General features: G+C 40.3%; 1 protein-coding gene across 6 annotated transcripts in view; it reads left to right on the top strand.

Annotated features, from left to right (window-relative positions):
- Positions 1 to 99: 99 nt before the first annotated feature.
- LOC124039784 (phosphatidate phosphatase LPIN2-like) overlaps positions 100 to 23,883 on the top strand; it is a 37,607-nt gene continuing 13,823 nt past the window's right edge. Inside the window, exons 1-2 of one of the 6 annotated variants that reach the window (XM_046356159.1) lie at positions 100 to 249; positions 21,244 to 21,444. In XM_046356159.1, the coding sequence (XP_046212115.1) occupies positions 21,253 to 21,444 (192 nt within the window). In that variant the 5' untranslated portion in view covers positions 100 to 249; positions 21,244 to 21,252. The other 5 variants (XM_046356157.1, XM_046356162.1, XM_046356156.1 and 2 more) reach the window with 5 other exon arrangements.

Below are 23,883 nucleotides of genomic sequence, written 5' to 3' on the forward strand. Positions count from 1 at the left end.
CGGTGATAACAAATAAAAATAATACAAGGTTACATTGTAAAAACGCGTCTGTGTGTAATTTCTCAAATTGAAACGTTGTACGGGTAAAATGCCAGTAGATGGAAAGTGTTACATTGTATCACGTGAAAGCACCGTTTGCGTGGTCAGATGGTTAGATCACAGCGCCGCGAGACGAGCCAACTACGTCGAGGCTCGAGTGGAGGTGAACTGCCAAACTGACATCGGCTGCCAAATGACCGTCTGCAAACGGTATGTAATTTCAAGTACTAGGTTACTCTCGTCGATAAGATGCAGTTCTCTGCGAAACAGTAGGTTGAAACAGTAGGTTTTTCATTGAGCCTTCAGTGCGAATCTCACGTTTTGACTGGGCTAGCTACATGTAACGTTAGCTTAGGCGACACAGTAACGTTGTCGGGTTTAGCCTTTACTAACGTAGCAGACGTACAATAAACTGTTACAGTACGACGCTAGCTCTAGTTAGTATAAATTACGTTTTTAAAAAAGACCTGATGAGCAGCTTCGCTCATCAAGCTCTAAATTGTAGGGGGATTAAATATACATACATATATGTATACATATAACGTTCTTTGGGTTAGGATTGCCTCTAGTTTGTCTGACGTTATGGATGCCAAGAGTGGCTAGGGTGGCAATGGATTATAGCATACTTTCAGTAAATGTTTATAGCCACAGCTACAATATCACACAGTCTTACTCATAAAGCTTAGTAGACATACAATGTTGCTAGCTTTTACGTAAGAAATGTTTGTCTTGAATGACAATTTGGCATTGAAGACAAACCCATTGAAATGTAACATATCCCTTGAATTGAAGAATACGCGCTCTAACATCTAGGCTACTTGCAGCCAAATGTCATGTCATGGGGTACATTTGGTCTATAGTCTATTGTTTACTTTGTTGTTGGTGACTCACAGTGGTGGACAAAGTACTAAATTGTCATACTTGAGTATACCTTAACATCAAATTACACAAGTAAAAGTGAAAGTCACCCAGTAAAATACTACTTTAATAAAAGTGTAATGTACTTAAGTATTAAATGTAAAGGTATAAACCATTTAAAATTCCTTATATTAAGCAAATCATACAGCACAATGAACATTTTAATTTGTATTGACGGTGTGTGAATTGTGTGTGTGAATTGGACCATTTTCCTGTCAAAATGTAAAAGTACATTTGGGTGTCAGAGAAAATGTGTGGAGTAAAATTGCATTATTTTCTTTAGGAATGTAGTGAAGTAAAAGCAAAAGTTGTCAAAAATATAAATAGTAAAGTAAAGTACAGATACCCCCCAAAACTACTTAAGTAGTACTTGAAAGTATTTACTTAAGTACTTTACACCACTGGTGACCCACTATTTGATGTTGTGCACATGTTGACTTTAAAATGGCTTAATCCCAGCTCATGGCATGTTTTGCCATAGAATTGGCTCCTGAACTGAACACACAATCTTTGCAAAGCACATTGCTAGGCACTTTGATGTGGAGCAGTACATAAATGTCAAGAAAAGACAGATATACACTGTAATCTTGTAAATAAAATTACTGCTAGCCAAGGTGCTCTTTAACCATCTTAGTGGCCAATGAGTCAAGGATGATAACAGGTCTTCTACAGCAACGCCTGTTGATAAGGCAGAGCAAACTTGTCTTTACTGAATATTATATGCTGTATGTGTCTGGATGTAAGAGAACAATATTATTAATGTGTTAATTACACTATTAGGTGCAAAACACCATAAATGACGAATAGAGTGCAGTAGAAGGAGCTTATTGTTGTTGACAGCAACAGACTCCTAAGCAGTGCAGTAAGCAAGTTCTGATCCACAAATAAGGATACAGTCCCATGGGTGCAATAACAAAAATACCTGCACATGCAAGTGACACATTCAAAATGAAAACAAAATCATATCTGGTGTCTGTATGTACCATTCTAAAGTTCACATTTAACTGAGCTCGGCAAGGCAATGTAGTGGTTTCCTTTTGTGGGTGCATGAATAAGTTAGTCAGTTTCATCAGCAAACTTGATTTGATGTGTGCTTTACTGAAATTCTACTTACTGTAACTGGCTCATACTTCTTACTGCATTATTAGATCACAAACTCAAAAGGCTATACATTTCCATGTAGGCCTAGATTTGTACAGTCAGTTTAATAGTTGTGTGCTATACCAGACATTTTTCTGTCTAAATTAGGCAATGTGAGTGTAGTAGGTTACAGGCAGGTCTCTGACCTAGACCAAATGGATGTGTAGCCAGTGGAATCCTCCAGAGTTCTAACATGGCTGACATGTCATCTGTACTTCTTTGGAAATTTCTGCTTTGTCCATGAAAAGAGTTTGCCACTGCAGCTTTGATTCAAACAGGCCATGGCAGGGCAAACTACACATCATTGGAGCATATTTTACGTTAATTACCAACCTGATTTAACTGAAAACAGAGAATCATTTATTTTATCTTAACCAAAAGTTATGTAGAAAATAACATCCAATGACATTTAGACCTCGCATCCTTTGCTCGTTTTTCTGAATTGTACTGTTTTGCCATGTTGCTAAAGGGTGTAATTTAATTTAGTATGACCTTACACATACGTCTGATGAATTTCTTCAAAGACTCTTGTTTCATACAATTCAGGTCTCCTAAAGGTTGTTTAGTCTTTGCACTTTTTGACGTTTTGCTTTCTAGTGCCTGCTTTGAGCTCACCATGGTGGGTCAAAGCCCTCAAATGGGTATGTAAGCGTTTTAAGGCTCAGGTCTGGGGTAAATTTCCTTCATAGGGTTTGTGTTGGCTTAGAGGGGAGCAAAGGCCACAGGGGCTCTGGACCGGTGCATGGCACAGGCTGGGTGGAGGGTGGCAGAGTCAGGAGGAGAGGGGCAGAGTGAGTAGAAACCGCCTGGGCTCAGAGTAAAGTGCTATCCCCGCTGAGGTGAACAGGCCTTGGGCCCCAGGGAGAGAGCAATGGACCTCTCAGTATGGTGCCCTGATCCAAGAGACTCAGTGGAGAACCAGGACTCACATCTCCAGGACACAAAGTCCTCCTGGACTCTGGTGAGTTGGGATTCCCTCATTAGTCTGCAACTAGAGAGTACGTTGTGGTGCATATTTTTTGAATGAGTTTACTTATACAGTACTTTATCAGAAATGTTTGTTTTTGTAGTTTATCAGATAGATGGATTATATAAAAAATATTTAAAAATGTGAGCAACATCAGGTTTCTCATATTTAATTTGTTTTTTCTTTGGATACACACATAATGCTGTGACCTATTGGTGGTAACTGTTTCTTTCCACAAGTGATGTGGAAATGTGGTTCTGTTGGAGATTTACTTTGGGTTCAAAGTCCAGGGCACTGGTATGCAGCTCAATAAGTTCATAAGAAGTTGTCCATGTAAGGTGCTTAAATATTGTTGGGTCGTTCCACCAATTCGGTGCCTTTTGAGAAGTGTAACTTGTTCCAATTTTTAAAATGATTTTACCTAATTTTAACCTTCTGTCATAAAGAGCACATGTTCAAAAAAAAAAAAAAAAATCCCATCTCAAGAGGTTAAATATAAAATGACAATAGTAAGTTCCTATTAAGTGCCCAAAAAGGTAACAGGGATAACCCAGGGATAACCGTAACAGGGATAACAGTAACAGGGATGACCGTAACAGGGGTGACCGTAACAGGGGTGACCGTAACAGGGGTGACCGTAACAGGGGTGACCGTAACAGGGGTGACCGTAACAGGGGTGACCGCAACAGGGGTGACTGCAACAGGGGTGACGATTTCTTCTTAAATCAGCCACAGATCCCCTTGTGACAGGAGGAATGGAAGCTTGTTGTGTGCAACAGGGAGTGGCAATTGAATGCAAGCTTCACAAAAAATGAAATTGTTTCAATATTTCTAGCCTGTCTATCTATGGGGAACAGGGTTGACGTGTTATGCTCAACCGGCTCCGTTAAACAGTGTATTTGCACTTGAGATGCATTTTTAGGCTATGGATGAGAAATTTAACTTGTAATTTCTAAAAGTTTAGTTCAGTTAATGCTGCTTGTGATCTATTAACGACACGTGTTGCATTAAATAGGCACAATCTTTTTTTTAATCCACTACATGGCCATAAGGATGTGGACACCCCTTCAAGTTAGTGCTGACAGGTGTATAAAATCGAGCACACCACCATGCAATCTCCATAGCCAAACATCGGCAGTAGAAAAGCCCATACTGAAGAGCTCAGTGACTTTCAACGTGGCACCGTCATAGGATGCCACCTTTCCAACAGCTCGTCAAATTTCGCCCTGCTAGCTTCACCCGGAAGCCAGCTGCATCAATGTGTTGGAGGAAACACCATACAGCTGGCAACCGAAGACAGCATGGATGCGCCCGGCCGCCACAAGGACTCTCTAGAGCGTGATAGGACAAGGGCATCCCAGCCGGCCAAACCCTCCCCTAACGCGGGCGACGCAAGTCCAATTGTGCGCCGCCTCATCGGTCTCCCGGCCGCTGCCGGCTGCGACACAGCCCGGGATCGAACCTGAATCTGTAGTGATACCTGTAGCACTGCGATGCAGTGCCTTAGACCGCTGTGCGGGAGGCGTAAGTGCTGTTATCGTGAAGTGGAAACGTCTAGGAGCAACAACGGCGTAGCTGCGAAGTGGTTGGCCACACAAGCTCACAGAACTGGACTGCCGAATGCTGAATAATGCGTAAAAACCGTCTGTCCTCGGTTGCAACACTCACTACCAAGTTCCAAACTGCCTCTGGAAGCAACGTCAGCACAAGAACTGTTTGTCGACAGGCTCATAAAATGGGTGACCATGGCCGAGCAGCCGCACACAAGCCTAAGATCACCATGTGCAAGCGTCGGCTGGAGTGGTGTGAACCTCGCTGCCATTGGACACCGGAGCAGTGGAAACGTGTTCTCTGGAGTGATGAATCACGCTTCACCATCTGGCAGTTCAACAGACATATCTGGGTTTTGAGGATGCCAGAAGAAGGCTACCTGCCCAAATGCATAGTGTCAACTGTATAGTTTGGTGGAGGAGCAATAATGGTTTGGGGCTGTTACAATATACAATGACATTCTAGGCAATTCTGTGCTTCCAACTTTGTGGCAACAGTTTGGGGAAGGCCCTTTCCTGTTTCAGCATGACAATGCCCCCGTGCACAAAACAAAGTCCATATAGAAATGGTTTGTTGAGATTGGTTTGGAAGAACTTGACTGGCCTGCACAGAGCCCTGACCTTAAACCCATCGAACACCTTTGGGATGAATTGGAACGCTGACTGGGAGCCAGGCCTAATCGCCCAACATCAGTTCCCGACCTCACTAATGCTCTTGTGGCTGATTGGAAGCAAGAAATGTTCCAACATCTACTGGAAAGCCTTCCCAGATTAGTGGAGGCTGTTATAGCAGTAAAGGGGGGAACAATGCCGATGATGATTTTATGATTTTAGAATGAGATGTTCGACGAGCAGGTGTCCACGTGCTATTGACCATGTAGTGAATATTTTCAGTTACCCAATCAAGGTGGGGTCCCCCAGTTACCCACGTGGTCCCCCTACCTCCTCTCCTCCACCATCTGATGTTTAGCAGAGAGGAAGCAGGTAGCAGCAGGCTTGCCTACACTCATTGAGAGTCTTCCTGTGGTTGGCTGTTGCAGTGCTAAAAATCTAAAATACATGTATAATACAGTATATACTGTATATATAATATATACAGTACCAGTCAAAAGTTTGGACACCTACTCATTCAATGGTTTTTCTTTATTTTTAATACTTTATACATTGTAGAATAATATTGAAGACATCAACTATGAAATAACGTGTATGGAGTCATGTACTGTAGAAACCAGAAAAAGTGTTTAACAATTCAAAATATATTAATATTTGAGATTCTTTAAAATAGCCACCCTTTGCCTTGATAACAGCTTTGCACACTCTTGGCATGTTCTCAACCAGCTTCATGAGTTAGTCACCTGGAATGCATTTCAATTAACAGGTCGCCTTGTTAAAAGTTAATTTGTGGAATTTCTTTCCTTCTTAATGGGTTTGAGCCAATCAGTTGTGTTGTGACAAGGTATGGGTGGTATACAGAAGATAGCCCTATTTGGTAAAAGACCAAGTCCATGTTAGGTTAGGGCAAGAACAGCTCAAATAAGCAAAGAGAAATGACAGTTCATCATTACTTTAAGACATGAATTTCAAGAACTTTGAAAGTTTCTTCAAGTGCATTTGCAAAAACCATCAAGCACTGTGATGAAACTGGCTCTCATGAGGACCGCCACAGGAAAGGAAGACCCAGAGTTACCTCTGCTGCAGAGGATAAGTTCATTAGAGTTAACCGCACCTCAGATTGCACCCCAAATAAATGCTTCACAGAGTTCAAGTAACAGACACATCTCAACATCAACTGTTCAGAGGAGACTGCGTGAATCAGGCCTTCATGGTCGAATTGTTGCAAAGAAACCACTACTAAAGGATACCAATAAGAAGAGACTTGCTTGGGCCAAGAAATACGAGCAATGGACATTAGACCAGTAGAAATCTGTCCTTTTCGTCTGAGTCCAAATGTGAGATTTTTAGTTCCAACCGTCATGTCTTTGTGAGATGCAGGGTAGGTGAACGGATGATCTATGCATGTGTGGTTCCCACCGTGAAGCATGGAGGAGGAGGTGTGATGGTGCTTTGCTGGTCAGTGACTTTAGAATTCACGGCACACTTAACCAGCATCTCTACCATAGCATTCTCCAGCGATATGCCATCCCATCTAGTTTGCGCTTAGTGGGACTATCATTTGTTTTTCAACAGGACAATGACCCAAAACACACCCTCAGGCTGTGTAAGGGCTATTTGACCATGGAGAGTGATGGAGTGCTGCATCTTATGACCTGGCCTCCAAAATCACCCAACCTCAACCCAATTGAGATGGTATGGGATGAGTTGGACCGCAGAGTGAAGGAAAAGCAGCCAACAAGTGCTCAGCATGTGTGGGAACTCCTTCAAGACTGTTGGAAAAGCATTCCAGGTGAAGCTGGTTGAGAGAATGCTAGGAGTATGCAAAGCTGTCATCAAGGCAAGGGGTGGCTACTTTGAAGAATCTAAAGTATATTTTGATTTGTTTAACCGTTTTTTGGTTACTACATGATTCCATGTGTCATTTCATAGTTTTGATGTCTTCACTATTAGTCTACAATGTAGAAAATAAAGAAAAACCTTGAATGAGTAGATGTGTCCAAACTTCACAGGTACTGTATATAGAAAATATATATACAGTTGAAGTCGGAAGTTTACATACACCTTAGCCAACTACATTTAAACTCAGTTTCACAGTTCCTGGCATTTAATCCTAGTAAAAATTCCCAATCTTCGGTCAGTTAGGATCACCACTTTATTTTAAGAATGTGAAATGTCAGAATAATAGCAGAGAGAATTATTTATTTCAACTTGTATTTCTTTCATCACATTCCCTGTGGGTCACTCAATTAGTATTAGGTAGCATTGCCTTTAAATTGTTTAACTTGGGTCAAACGTTTCGGGTATCCTTCCACAAGCTTCCCACAATAAGTTGGGTGAGTTTTGGCCCATTCCTCCTGACAGAGCTAGTGTAACTGAGTCAGGTTTGTAAGCCTCCTTGCTCACACATGCTTTTTCAGTTCTGCCCACAAATGTTCTATAGGATTGAAGTCAGGGCTTTGTTGTCCATAAGCCATTTTGCCACAACTTTGGAAGTATGCTTGGGCTTTGACTTCCTGACTGATGTCTTGTGATGTTGCTTCAATATGTCCACATATCTTTCTTTCCTCAAAATGCCATCTATTTTGTGAAGTGCACCAGACCCTCCTGCAGCAATGGACCCACACAACATGATGCTGTCACCCCCCGTGATTCACGGTTGGGATGGTGTTCTTTGGCTTGTAAGCGTCCCCCTTTTTCCTCCAAACATAACGATGGTCATTATGGCCAAACAGTTATGTCCTCTGGTCTGATGAAACAAAAATATATCTCCAATAAGTACCATCTTTGTCCCCATGTGCAGTTACAAACCGTAGTCTGGCTTTTTTGTAGAGGTTTTTGGAACAGTGGCTTCTTCCTTGCTGAGTGGCCTTTCAGGTTAGGTTGTTGACTTATGACTCGTTTTACTGTGGACATAGATACTTTTGTGCCTGTTTCCTCCAGCATATTTTTGTGGAGTGGTTGAAAAACTAGTTTTAATGACTCCAACCTAAGTGCATGTAAACTTCCGACTTCAACTTTATATTTAAGTATCCCTTTTTAGGACCCTGTCTTTCAAATATAATTAGTTAAAAATCAAAATAACTTCACAAATCTTAATTGTAAAGGGTTTACACACTGTTTCCCATGCTTTTTCAGTGAACCATAAACAATTAATGAACATGTACCTGTGGAACAGTCGTTAAGACACTAACAGCTTACAGACGGTAGGCAATTTTTATTTTATTTTTCAGTTATTTTTACCAGGTAATTTGACTGAGAACAATTTCTCATTTACAGCAACGACCTGGGGAATAGTTACAGCGGAGAGGAGGGGGATGAATGAGCCAATCGTAAACTGGGGATTATTAGGTGACCGTGATGGTTTGAGAACCAGATTGGGAATTTATATAGGACACCGGGGTTAACACCCCTACTCTTACGATAAGTGCCATGGGATCTTTAATGACCTCAGAGAGTCAGGACACCTGTTTAACGTCCCATCCGAAAGATGGCACCCTACACAGAGCAGTGTCCCCAATCACTGCCCTTAATTAAGGTCACAGTTATGAAAATTTAGGACACGAAAGAGGCCTTTCTACTCACTCTGAAAAAAACTAAATTAACATTCACAGGGTCCCTGCTCATCTGCATGAATGTGCCTTAGGCATGCTGAAAGGAGGCATTGCAGATGTGGCCAGGATTGCAGATGTGGCCAGGGCAATAAATGACAATGTCCGTACTGTGAGACGCCTAAGACAGTGCTACAGGGAGACAGGATGGACAGCTGATTGTCCTCACAGTGGCAGACCACGTGTAACAACACCTGCACAAGATCGGTACATCCGAACCTGCGAGACAGGTACAGAATGGCAGCACCAACATCCCGAGTTACACCAGGAACGCACAATCTCTCCATCAGTGCTCAGACTGTCCGCAATAGGCTGAGAGAGACTGGACTGAGGGTTTGTAGGCCTTTTGTAAGGCAGGTCCTCACCAGACATCACCGGCAACAACGTCGCCTATTGGCACAAACCCACCATCGCTGGACCAGACAGGAGTGGCAAAATGTACTCTTCACTGACGAGTCGCGGTTTTGTCTCATCAGAGGTGATGGTCGGATTTGCGTTTATTGTCAAAGGAATATGCGTTAAACCGAGGCCTGTACTCTGGAGCGGGATTGATTTGGAGGTGTAGGGCCCGTAATGGTCTGGGGCGGTGTGTCACAGCATCATCGGACTGAGCTTGTTGTCATTGCAGGCAATCTCAATGCTGTGCTTTACAGGGAAGACCACCTCCTCCCTCATGTGGTACCCTTCCTGCAGACTCATCCTGACATGACCCTCATGACAATGCCACCAGCCATACTGCTCGTTCTGTGCGTGGTTTCCTGCAAGACAGGAATGTCAGTGTTCTGCCATGGCCAGCGAAGAGCCCGGATCTCAATCCCATTGAGCATGTCTGGGACCTATTGGATCAGAGGGTGAGGGCTAGGGTCATTCCCCCCCAGAAATGTCTGGGAACATGGTGGAAGAGTGGGGTAACATCTCACAGCAAGCACTGGCAAATCTGGTGCAGTCCATGAGGAGGAGATGCACTGCATTACTTAATACAGCTGTTACTTTTGATTTTGATCCCCCCCTTTGTTCAGGGACACATTACTCAATTTCTGTTAGTCACATGTCTGTGGAACTTGTTCAGTTCATGTCTCAGTTGTTGAATCTTGTTATGTTCATACAAATATTTACACATGTTAAGTTTGCTGAGTTAATTTATTTTGCTGCCTCTTGGGCCCCCCTCGGGCCTGGGCCCAGGGGCTTCGGCCTTGGTAAGCCCCTGCATTAATCCGGTCCTGGGACCCGATAGAAAATGCAAGAAACTAGACAACAACAAAAAAATTGAAAGAGTTTTGGTGCAAAATGTCATGTGGTTGAAATACTATCAGTTTTTATGATGCTGATTAAGATAACAACACTTCTACAGATGGTATCTAACTGCGCATTCGCATTCTCTCAAAATGTTGAAAAAAATAATATTTCTCCACTCCTCTTCCCGAGTTGAAAATTTGGTGAAGAAATCCTTAATTCTGCAGGAGTTATTGTTATGGTTATGTGAGAGGTTATAGACCAAAAATAAGTGTCCAGATTTAAGTTTCCATTTAACCCATCTGAACATTAGACTACAGTTCCCTTGACGTGCCATAGGCCTACTTGAAGTCCCCCTCTTGTGTCTGTCGAATTTATATAGCACCTCAAAATCATCACAAATAACACTACTATCATCCTCTTTTACCACCTAATCAAACTACTTTTCAGGCCCTCCCTTCTCTTTATTTTCAACTTTCATTTTGCAGATTTTTTGTTATTGAATTCATCTCCGACATTGTCCTTTCTGCCTCCAATAGAAAGATTGTTATGCCCACTCCCAAAGCATTTGGCAATTGGCATGTAGGCTTTTTGGAGAGCGTACAGTTTGGCCCTAAAGCTTAGGCTTATACACTCATGCCAGATAGCCTAAAATAATTAAATAACAACCTCAATGTAGCATATATATTTTTATTTATATATATATATATATATATATATATATATATATATATATATATATATATATATATATTGCACAAAAATGTTACATTTATGGATGTTTGAAGGCAGTGGTTCCCAACCTGTCGTTTAATTGTTTTAAAGAACTTAGTCCAGTTTTAAACTTGCTCTTGAACGTTGTATTAGTAGAATGCACAAGGTGCAATTTTGAAATTGGGTAGTGCATCATCAGTTCCTCCAATCACATGAATACACATTATCCATGGCAAAATGTATAGAATTGCAAGAAAATTTGCTTTAAAATGCAACATTTTCTTTCCACCCTATGACAAATTGTGTGGAGTTGCAGGAAATAAGCTTTAAACTTGCTAAATTCTCTCAACCAACAAGAGGGGTGTGAACAGTTTGTATCATGAACAGTGCTTGTGCCCATAGAAGTAGATGTGGTGCATGTGATGCTCCCCTATGCTGGAAGGGGGGCCCCCGAGTGAAAACGTTTGGGAATCCCTGTTTTAAGGTATTTTTTGTTTTCTGTGTTGAAGCCATTTGCCTTCATCTTGGCACTCCGCCATCATTTTTTTGCCACATTTATTTTATTACAGACACCTTAATGCATACTTTTAAATGATATTGTGAGCTAACATACAAATAAAAAATGTCTTATACATTTTTGTTAGATGACTAATGTTTCTGTCCCCACTACATAAAAACAAACAAAATATGTAAATACATATAATTTTGTCCTTGAAACATTTTATTGAAATACTGTAGAATTCCATTAATTCCTATGGAGGACTGCTCCTACTGGGAGCCGGCATGTGGCTTCAAAGCCTCTCAATGGGCAAAACATAGCATCAGCAATCCAGGGTTTATATACATAATTGACCTTAGCGATACATCCCAAACTGTAGTTGATGCAGTACAAGTCAATTGTGTTCTTCATCCATCCATCAGCTCACTCTGCTACAGTGGAACATGGGAATGAATGGCCCCAAAAGCATCAAGATCAGCAAAATCCGCCACAAACAAAAGAGCTTTATAAGTGCCACTTTGTGGTACTGTTGCCCTGTTTATGTCTGTCCCAAATGGCACCCTATTCCCTACACAGTGCAATACTTTTGACCAGAAACCATACGGAATAGGGTGCTCTTTGGGACTCAGCCTATAACTGACCTCCATGCTGTAGGCAGCAGTAATCTGTGCTCGGGCTGCAGCCACAAGGGGACTGCTAAGCCTTTGACTTTAAACTGTTTGGGGCAGCAGATAAAACTAAATATTTTCTGAGGCTGTTGTTACCAACAACACAAGTGCCATCAGGTTATTAGAGTTACACAGATGGCAAATTGTGTGACTATTATGGGGTTGTCAGGAAATAGGATGACCTTATAGGCCCCTACAGTGTATTTTCATTGACTTGTCAATCCCTCCCTACAAATGTTGATATATTTCAATGCCTTTCTGCTCACTTATTTAGGCATTCACCAACCTTTACTGCAGGGCTCTACGCAGGGCCGGATTAAGAAATCATAGCCACCACCCAAGGCATACAAAGTATATGTTATGGTGTGGGGTAAAGTTTTCTGCCATGGTTTAGGTCCACCTGTAGAATCTATGCCAAGGCGTAATGAAGCTGTTCTGGCAACTATACAGTGCCATCGGAAAGTATTCAGACCCCTTGACCCCTTGACTTTTCCCACATTTTGTTACATTACAGCCTTGTTCCAAATTTGATTGTATTTAAATATATACATATCACATTTACATAAGTAGTCAGACCCTTTACTCAGTACTTTGTTGAAGCACCTATGGCAGCGATTACAGCATCGAGACGTCTTGGGTATGACGCTACAAGCTTGGCACACCTATTTGGGGAGTTTCTCCCATTCTTCTCTGCAGATCCTCTCAAGCTCTGTTAGGTTGGATGGGGAGCATCACTGCACAGCTATATTCAGGTCTCTCCAGAGATGTTCAATCGTGTTCAAGTCCGGGCTCTGGCTGGGCCACTCAAGGACACTCCTGCGTTGTCTTGACTGTGTGTTTAGGATTGTCCTGTTGGAAGGTGAACCTTCGCCCCAGTCTGAGGTCATAAGCACTCTGGAGCAGGTTTTCATCAAGGATCTCTCTGTACTTTACTCTGTTCATCTTTGCCTTGATCCTGACTAGTCTCCCAGTCCCTGCAGCTGAAAAACATCCCCAAAGAGCATCATGCTTCACCGTAGGAATGGTTCCATGATTCCACCAGACGTGACGCTTGGAATTCAGACCAAATATATATATTTTTTAATCAGACCAAAGAATCTTGTTTCTCATAGTCTGAGAGTCTTTGGGTGCCTTTTAGCAAACTCCAAGCGGGCTGTCATGTGCCTTTTACTGAGGAGTGGCTTCAGTCTGGCCACTCTACCATAAAGGCCTGATTGGTGGAGTGCTGCAGAGATGATTGTCCTTCTGACAGTTTTTAACATCTCCACAGAGGAACTCTGGAGCTCTGGCAGAGTGATCATCGGGCTCTTGGTCACCTCCCTGACCAAGGCCCTTCTCCCCTGATTGCTCAGTTTGGTCGGGCGGCCAACTCTAGGAAGAGTCTTGGTGGTTCCAAACTTTTTCCATTTAAGAATGATGGAGGGCTACTGTGTTCTTGGAGACTTTCAATGCTGCAGACATTTTCTGGTACCCTTCCCAAGAACAGTGCCTCGTCACAATTCTGTCTCAGAGATCTACAGACAATTCCTTTGACCTCATGGCTTGATTTTTGCTCTGACATGCACTGTCAAATGTGGGACCTAATATAGACAGGGATGTTCCTTTCCAAGCCATGTCCAATTAATTGAATTTACCACAGGTGGACTCCAATCAAGTTGTAGAAACATCTTAAGGATGATTAATGGAAACAGGATGCACCTCATAGTAAAGGGTCTGAATACTTATGTAAAAAATGGATTTCTGTTTATCATTTTTAATACATTTGCTAAAATAAAAAAAGAAACAGTCTTTGCTTTGTCATTATTTGGCATTGTGTGTAGATTTCTGAGAATTTTTTATTGTTTTAATCCATTTTAGAATAAGGCTGTAATGTAAAAATACAAGTTGAAAAAAAATCAAGGGATCTGAATACTTTCCAAAGGCACTGTATTTCCTTCATATAATTTGTTATATATATTTTTTTTAAATGTGATTTTTGTATGCCTCTTGGCAGCGCCGGTAAACCCCTGCATTAATCTGGCCCTGGCTCTATGCTGACATTTTTTTTTACAAGTAGCACGTGAGCTCCTAAATTGAAACATGTAGAAATGTAGGAACACAATTAAACATATTAGAGGTATTAATGATAAGAATTGCCAGCAATAACAAAATAAAGGGTTAAGGAGTAGCAGAAAAAAAGTATTTTTAAGATTGACATATAACCTACATTGGGCCTAAATGAATCCGATCATGAATCTGTGCTCTGTGTATTCTCTATGGCACTCAGAGGCTGCGGTACAGCAAAGTAATCATTACATCTGGGTGAATTATTTAGTTTTTGTTTTACTTGGTGTTAATGGATGAGGCCAGAGTATTTTTCCTGTTGGCTAATAAGAACTCAATAATAACTGAAGTTTGTATGCCATGATGTTCACTGCCTCTGTATTTCCACTGGTTATAATGTCAGCCAATGGCCTTATCAGTTACTTTTTGCTTATCTTTTTGTCACTTGAGTGTGTTTCAGATTAGGACCTGTCTTATGACAGATACACTGAGTCAGGCAGTATTCATTGGATCTTGATGGTCATAACAGGATGCCCAGATTTACATAAAAGTTTGAAGTCCATTCCCATCCCAAAGTCTTGCTTATTCCCAAGGGCTTTGAAATGAAAAGCTCAGCAACAACACAAATGTGTGTGTAAAGGGCGTCACGCTGCATGCTTAGCGAGTACCACTTCCTCCCGATTCGGCCCATACCTGGCACAAACTCGGGACCTCTACTTTGCCAGCGCAAGTAACCGCCCTCCTGAAGCATCTTTACAAGTCTGTACCACGTGAAAAGCTAGCTATTCACTGGCGCAAGTGGGGACACTGCAGTCTGAGGAGTAAGTTTCACACATTCCCATGTGCTGAACTTTTGGCTGTAAAAATGAAATGGCTGAAATGTCTTGAGTCAATATGACTTCTTGTACACCAGATGCATCAAACTCATTGCGTTCCAGCGGAAGTCATTCATTGTCAATGGAGCAGTCCGCAACGCTACTTTGGGGGTGCTGCACTAGTCAGCAGTGCTTTCTGTGTGGCGCATACGTTCAATATTTTCAACGCGTGCGTTGCTTTACCGTGCGGTGGGACAAACGTAAGTACACACACAGACTCAAATTATACTGAACAAAAATTTTAACGCAACATGTAGTGTTGGTCCCATGTTTCATGAGCTGAAATAAAAGATCCCCATAAATGTCGATATGCACAAAAAGTATAAGCTATATATTCTTGCTAACATGTCTAAGGTATTAAACCCCAACATTCAAGAGATGGATGTATGTGAACTGTGGCGATATAAACATCCAACTGAAATAATTTACCTGTTATACCCTCAACTCATATTTAAGAATTTACTTTGTTATTGTAAACTTTTCTTTAAAGGTGCTACACATTAGTTTTTTTTTGCAGTGTAATTTCAAAAACATTTCAGAATATATCTGCAGTCATAGTGAATTCGTTGTGTTTCACAGTATTACTTATCCACCAGTTTGGATTGGTTGTGATATTCGCCAATTTGTTTCTGTTGTCAAAATGGGATAGCTGTTCTGACTTTGTGGCTGGGTTATGCAGTGGAAATCGCTCAGTCAATTCCTGGTTGCTAAAATTCTACACTGTTCGCTCAAACAAGCAATGAATAGTGTATAGAATCATTGTACCATCTAAATCGCTGTGATACTTTCGGACCAAAACCAAAAGTAAAAGGCTCAAGCGCGAGTCTTCGCCATGTTATGGAGAAATGGGATGCGGGGGAGGGCGAAGATTTGTTTTGAATGACTTGCGCTTGAGCATTTTACTTTCGGTTTTGGTCCAACAGCTTTATTTTTTTGCTATTGAAAATATATTTCGCATCATTTAGACAACATACTTAGATAACTAGTAAATTAAATTTAGGGGTCGCATTAAACGCAGAATTCTTCGTTTTTTCACGCAAGATGAGAATTCACCAATGGCATTCAATTAGCAGACAGCACTCTGACTGATGTGTGGTTACTTTTATCCTTTTTATCCTACTTTTCTTGGTGTAGTCAACCTACTTTTCTCCGGTAAAATTAACTTGAAGAAAAAACATTAGGAAATGTAGCTGGCTACATTATTTCTGTGATAAACAGATGCAAAGAAGACGTTGCTTTTTCATTGTAAGTTCATCATGTGACAGGTAAAGTGAAGAACGCAATCTGTTTTACATGTTGCGTTTATATTTTTGTTCAGTGTGGATAATGAAGTATGCCTAACTGTTGTCTGGGAAGCTCTTAAAGCATATATGACAGGTTGTATCATGTCTTACTCTTCACATAAGAAAAAGAAGACCCATAAAGAATTAGAAATACTAAAACAGAAAATCCATGACTTTGAACACTTTGAAGCTTGTATATGACATAATTACCACCTGCTCTGAAGAGATTTCTGCCCTGAAATCCAAACAACAATATGTTGAGCAAGGTGAAATTGTGGGGGGAAATTATTGGTTGGCAAAATTAAGAAAGAAGAGGAACGGTACCATCCACAGCATTAAAAAACCCCAGATGGTAGCCTAACAATGGAGCCTTCTAAAATGAACTTTTTATAACATTTTATCACAAACTCTTATCAACCTGAAAAAAAGTTAATAGAAAGATATAGACAATTTCCTTAAGGGCAATGTACCAATTTATAAGTGTACGAGAGAACATTTATATGGATAGAAATGTGCATTGTCCCCGACAACAACAAAAAAATCTTTGTAGACCGAAAGTCGTCTGTTCTTTCAACCAAATGATTGCTCAGAATTTTTAAATGTGCATTTTTCCATATGCCACAGCTGAGCTTTCACAAGTGTGCCCCAACAGTACTGACAACCCTTCCAGTTCTGCCTACCTCTCCTACTATGCCCACCAACCTCCTGCAGGAAGTAAGCACAGCAAAACCCAGTAGACAGAGCAGGGAGGGGCCGTCACAACACACCATATGTGTTTGAATAAAACCTATATGCATTGAGCTTGTCTGATGCTTTAAGCTTACGGTTTGATGCCTCAAGAGGGCGCCAGAAATAACCAGAAGACCCAACTATTCTCATCCCACTCCTGCCAGCTTTTGCAGATTCTGCCATTAGCCTACTCTCCCGAAGTTGCCGGTAATATGCTACACGAGGAGTCTGCAACCTTTCTTATGTGGAATGCCAATTTATCTTGCCATTTCTACCAATCTGCATGCTAGTTATGGTTTTCATATGCACATTTTTGTGAAACAGTTTCATTTAATTTACTTTATATTAACATCTTCATATCTCAAAATGATTGTCATGTGGTTAAGCAAAATTATGATTAGTTATGAAAATGATATGAACCTAAAAAGTAATTATATTGCCATTGCCAACTACATAAGCCAACAAATAAAAACATTATCGAAAGGGAGAGAGCTGGAAAGATTTTTCAAGTACATTGAGGATCTATTGGAATTCTCAACGGATGTAAAAACAGACTTTGTTTGCTTGCTGTTTGAGATGAAGAAACATTCCTTTGAGAAGCTCCATATGTCATTAGTGGGCTCCCAAGTGGCAAGGGGACCACGCCTGTAAAGCTCCCGAGTGGCACAGCAGTCTAAGGCACTGCATCTCAGTGCTAGAGGTGTCACTACAGATCCTGGTTAGATTTACCGGCTGTATCACAACCAGTCGTTATTGGGAGTTCCATAGGGCGGCACACAATTGGCCCAGCGTCGTCCGGGTTGGGGTTTGGCCAGGGTAGGCCGTCATTGTAAATAAGAATTTTTTGTTAACTGACTTGCCTAGTTAAATAAAATAAAGAAAAATAGTGGTGGTGCATTAATAAGCTAATCAGAAATGCTATCAGATCCCCAAATGGGCACATTTATATGCCTACATTTGTGCGCAGGCCAGGTAGACTATAGGCCTACTTCTATGCGCATGCGTCCTCACTCAAGATTGACAGGAGCGTTCCAAACAAAAGACAATGACTAAATTGACAGAACTCATAAATATAATTAAGTAAACCAGAACTTGTTTCTCACAAATGTAGCATAGCAATAAAAAAAACTACCATAGAGGCTCAGAATAAATTAGAGGACTAAAGTAAGTGGAGGAACTTTTTCAAGAAAGATCAAGTGTAATATCTTATAATAATAATAATAAAGCAAACAGGATGGAATATGGGGAAAAATGCACAATTATTTTTTATTCTTCAACATAAATGTTACCAGATATAATTTCCTGAAACTTGTTACAAATGATGATTCACCAAATTATATTTTGAAAGAGGAAGCAAAGTAGTTTAAGCATATGTTTTTGTTTCAGTCTCCTCTAAGCTAATCATATGGATTGTTTTTCTATTAATAATGTAAAATTAACAGTCATACGGAAAGACTCATGTGAAGGTGAAATTACAGAAGAGGAACTTCTTGATGCGATTTAAAGCCTTTAAGTCCGGGACAACTCAAGGGCTGGATGGCATACCAGTTGAGGTATACCAAACTTTTTTGATATACTCAGATAACCGTTATTAGCATGTTTTAACCACTCCTGTGTAAATGGTAGATTATCAGACACTCAACAAGAAGGTCTGATTTCATTTTTACTGAAACAGGATACAAGTGGGAAATATAAAGATCCAGTACATTTAAAACATTGGAGGGCCCTTACACTTCTGTGATGTGATGCTAAAATTCTAGCTAAATGTATAACGCATTGAATTAAAAAGGATTGTCGGACATTATTCATTCTAATCCGACAGTTTTTTTTACATGGACGATACATTGGAGATAATATAAGGCAAGTACTGGAAACAATAGAACACTATGACAAATCTAGAAAACCATTCCTGCTCTTCATAACGTCCGGAGTTTATATATAAATACCTGTAACATTTACATTTTGGAGAATCTCTTATAAAATGTTTTAAAATCATTTATAGTAACCCTAGGTGTAAAATAGCAAATAATGGATACTTCTCAGAACGTTTTTAACTGTCAAGAGGAGTAAAACAAAGTTGTCCACTATCAGCATATCTATTTATTATGACCATCGAAATGTCAGCTATTAAAATCAGATCCAACAATAATATCAAGGGATTAGAAATACAGGGCTTAAAAACAAAGATGTCATGGTATGCTGATGGTTCATGTTTTCTTTAAATCCAGAACTTGGATCCCTCCACAGCCTCATAGAGGATCTAGATAATTTTTTCGAACCTCTCTAGATTATAAACAAATTATGATAAGTGTACTATATTACGTATTGGATCACTAAAAGAATACAACTTTTACATTACCATGTAGTTTACCAATAAAATGTTCTGATGGTGATGTGGATTTACTCGGTATACATATCCCGAAAGAAATAAATGATCTCACTCCAATAAATTTGAATAGATATTTAGCATAAATAGATAAGATCTTGCTACCATGGAAAGGTAAATACCTTCTATTTGTGGAAAAAATCACTCTGATGAACTGTTCATTCATATCCCAGTTTACCTACTTGCTTATGGTCTTGCCTACACCTAGCGAACAGTTTTTAAAAATATTATGAGAAAAACAGCAAGCCAGACAAAATTAAACGGCCCTATTTATATAATGAATATGAATTCGGAGGGCAGAAATAATTACATATTAAAGCATTAGACCTCTCACTAAAGGCTTCAGTCATAAAAAAATTAAACTTAAATCCAAATGGGTTCTCTAGAAAATTAGGGTGAGACATTCTTACTATGTTCAAAAAAGGCCTTGTCCCTTTATTCAGATTACAACCTCTCACTTTCAGTTATTTGAAAAGGAAATAATAGAAAGTTGGTTGCAATTTCTATTTAATCCACCAGAAAAGAAAGAACAAATAATACAATAAATATTTGTGGTTAAACTCAAATATACGAATTGATTTTTAAAAAAGGAACGTAATAATCTTTGTAAATTATATCATAAATACGACTGGTGGAGTTATGTCATACATGCAGCTAACTAAAAAATATGGAAATGTCTACTCTACCCAAAATTACAACCAACTAATTGCAGCATTACCACAAAAATGGAAGAGGAAAGTGGAAGGGGGGAGAAGGTAAGGAACTTGTCAGTCGGCCCTGCATTAAAGACCATAATTGGTTAAAGAAAATTGTGATAAATTAAAAAGTATACCAGTTTAATTTAAGAAGCAAAGAATTGACAGCCGTGCCATATAGATTGCTAAATAGTTGGGAAGAGATTTTTGATGTACCGACTCCATGGCCCGTGGTTTATGAACTGATACGCAAAACAACGCCGGATTCAAAACTTTGAATTGTTCAATTTAAATTATTATACAGAATTCTTGCAACCAATTTGTTATTTATATGGGGGGATACAACCTTACCACCTCTGCAGATTTTGCTGCGAAGAGGCAGAATCATTAGATAATTTGTTTTGGTATTGTCCATATGTTGCCTGTTTTTGGTCACAAGTCCAGGAATGGCTGAAGAATTGCAATATTTACCTGGAGCCAACCCTGCAGATAGCACTTACTGGGTGATCTGAAAAGTCATAGTCAATCGATCAATAATATTATAATACTTTTAGCAGAAACATTTTTTAATTTGACAATTTACAAAATAGAAATCCAATACCAATGGTGTTAAGAGATAGATGGGAGGGGTTGAATGGAGCTGAAGGTTGGCACTAATAACAACTAATAACAACAAGATAACTAATGTAAATCATACGGTGCCTGTAAAACATAAATACTGTAGGTTAAGAACTTTTTTAAACAGCATGAAAGATATGGCAAAAATAGAGTTAAATCCAAACAAAATAAAACTATTGCAAATAGACTTGTGTCCATAAAATGTATGTTTATAGTATGTAGTATGTAAGCTGATCTATCCTCAAAAAAAAAATATCACACAATGAAGTTATGAATCAATGAATGTGCACAAATTGGCGGGAGAAAGTAGTGCATTGTGCATCTAGGCGCATGGTCAATCCAACTCTGCATTGGCCATGCAGTGATATGGCCTCAGCAGAAGTCAGTGCAAGAATGGCCTCAACAGAAGTCAGGGCATTCATACAGTACTTCTTGCACTTCACGTAGTTGTGCAGAGCTGTTGTAAAGGTAGTGAGTAGAGCTGTTGGAAAGGAAATGAGAAATACAGGTGTGCCACGTTTGTAGTGTCGTACCCAAGAAGACTCGATGCTGTAATCGCTGCCAAAGGTGCTTCAACAAAGTACTGAGTAAAGGGTCTACTTATGTAAATATGATATTTAAGTTTTACATTTGGTTTTGTGTGTGTGTGTGTGTTATCCACAGGTAGACACAATGAACTACGTGGGCCAGCTGGCAGGCCAGGTGTTGGTGACTGTGAAGGAGCTGTATAAGGGCATTAACCAGGCCACACTGTCAGGCTGCATCGACGTGGTGGTGGTCAGACAGCCTGACGGGACCTTCCACTGCTCCCCCTTCCATGTACGCTTCGGGAAACTGGGAGTGCTGCGCTCCAAGGAGAAAGTGGTGAGTTCGGGGGATATTTGGGAAAGAGAGGTCAGGGTTTTTTCTACATAGATTTTTTTTTTTGCTGTGTCCGAACATAAAGAAAATATATACATTATTTAGAAAATTATTTTCAGGATGTTTTTTTGGGAAAGTTAACGGAATTTTGTAACCCCAGTGAAAATTCCCAGAGCTAAACCCACCCATATTACATTTTTAGCAGAAGCTCTTATCCAGAGCAACTAGTGTCAAGTACCTTGCTCAAGTGCACATCGACAGAGTTTTCAGCTAGCCGGCTTGGGAATTCAAACCAGTGACCTTTCAGTTCCTGGTCCAACGCTTTTAACCGCTAGGCTACGTGCTGCCTGCCCAGAATCTTTCTTACACCTTCCTGCTATATTCTGCATCATCTCTGGCAGATGGAAGGATGCTGAAAAACTTTGTCTAGGTCTGTAATGGAACCCTGTCATTCTAAACTGCCATTTTTTTTTTCGCTCTATCACATCCATTACTGACGTGTAATTAGGGCCCTATCATGTTGCCGTGTGGAAGTGCTGCTGCCTGACACAGATCCAGGTATTAAGAAGTACTTCTGAGAGAGCAATTGAGAGTGAATGGTGGGAGGACGACCATCCCAGTTCATCATCCCCGAGACACTGGGGCTGCATCTCAAATGGCACCCGATTCCCTATTTAGTGCACTGCTTTTAACCAGGGATCTGGTCAAAAGTAGTGAACTAAATAGGTAATAGGGTGTCATTTGGGATACAGACAGGAGGAGTACCACCCCTACTGTGCCCCTACTGCTACCGCTCGCCTCAGTCACTATGGCAACACAGTTTTAGATATTCCTCTGCATAGCGGAGGAGAGATGGCCTTGATACAGTACAGAGAGGAATGTAACGTAACAGTGTGGGAGGATTGACCCAGCATCAGGCAATGGATTTGGTGATGATGCTATCTTTTATAGGATCCTTTGAAAATTCATATAGCTACTTCATTGGTTGTATTATTGATGGACATATATGTTTTTTAGCCTTTAGATAAAACATTTAACATTTTATTCCTTTACTGAAACAGACCATTATCCCTCTGTCTGTGTCCCAATTGGCATCCTATTTCCTACATAGTGCATTTCTTTTGAACAAAGACCTATGGGGGCGTCCACACAGGCAGCATAATTATGATGTTTTTTTCCACTAATTGTCTTTTGACCAATCACATCAGTTCTTTTCACATCAGATGTTTTTTAGAAAAATAATCTGAATCGGGCTGTCTGTGTAAACGCAGCCTAAGACTGCAAGCAGGTAATCATCTGTCCCAGTTTGCTTTCATTAACCATATCATGGTGTTAGTCTACATACAGCACATTGTTGTTTTGTGCATGCAAGCACACAATAATAAGTATATTGAATATTTACAGTGATCTTGCTGAAGCAAGCACACTAATACAGTACCAGTCAAAAGTTTGCACACACCTACTCATTCAAGGGTTTTTCTTATTTTTACTATTTTCCACATTGTAGAATAATAGTGAAGACATCAAAACTATGAAATAACACATATGGAATCATGTAGTAACTAAAAGAGTGTTAAACGAATCGAAATATATTTTAGACTTTAGATTCTTCAAAGTAGCCACCCTTTCCCTTGATGGCAGCTTTGCACAGTCTTGGCATTCTCTCGACCAGCTTCATGAGGAATGCTTTTTCAACATTCTTGAACGAGTTCCCACATATGCTGAGCACTTGTTGGCTGCTTTTCCTTCACCCTGCAGTCCAACTTATCCCAAACCATCTAATTTGGGTTGAGGTTGGGTGATTGTGGAGGCCAGGTCATCTGATGCAGCACTCCATCACTCTCCTTGGTCAAATAGCCCTTACACAGCCTGGAGGTGTGTTTTGGGTCATTATCCTGTTGGAAAACAAATGATAGTCCCACTAAATGCAAACCAGATTGGATGGCGTATCGCTGCAGAATTCTGTGGTTGGTTAAGTGTTAAGGATGGTTAAGTGTGCCTTGCATTCTAAGTAAATCACTGTCAGTGTCACCAGCAAAGCACCATCACACCTCCTTCAAGGTAGGAACCACACATGCGGAGATCATCCGTTCACATACTCTACATCTCCAAAGACACGGCAGTTGGAACTAAAAATCTCAAATTTGGACTCTCAGACCAAAGGACAGATTTCTATTGGTCTAATGTCAATTGCTTGTGTTTATTGGCCCAAACAATTATCTTCTTATTGGTGTCCTTTAGTAGTGGTTTCTTTGCAGCAATTCGACCATGAAGGCCTGATTCACGCAGTCTCCTCTGAACAGTTGATGTTGAGATGTGTCTGTTTCTTGAACTCTGTGAAGCATTTATTTGGGCTGCAATCTGAGGTGCATTTATGAGAGCGGTCCTCATAAGAGCCAGTTTCATCATAGCGCTTGATGGTTTTTGCGACTGCACTTGAAG

The sequence above is a fragment of the Oncorhynchus gorbuscha genome, linkage group LG07 (genome assembly GCF_021184085.1).
Source record: "Oncorhynchus gorbuscha isolate QuinsamMale2020 ecotype Even-year linkage group LG07, OgorEven_v1.0, whole genome shotgun sequence".
NCBI lineage: Eukaryota > Metazoa > Chordata > Actinopteri > Salmoniformes > Salmonidae > Oncorhynchus > Oncorhynchus gorbuscha.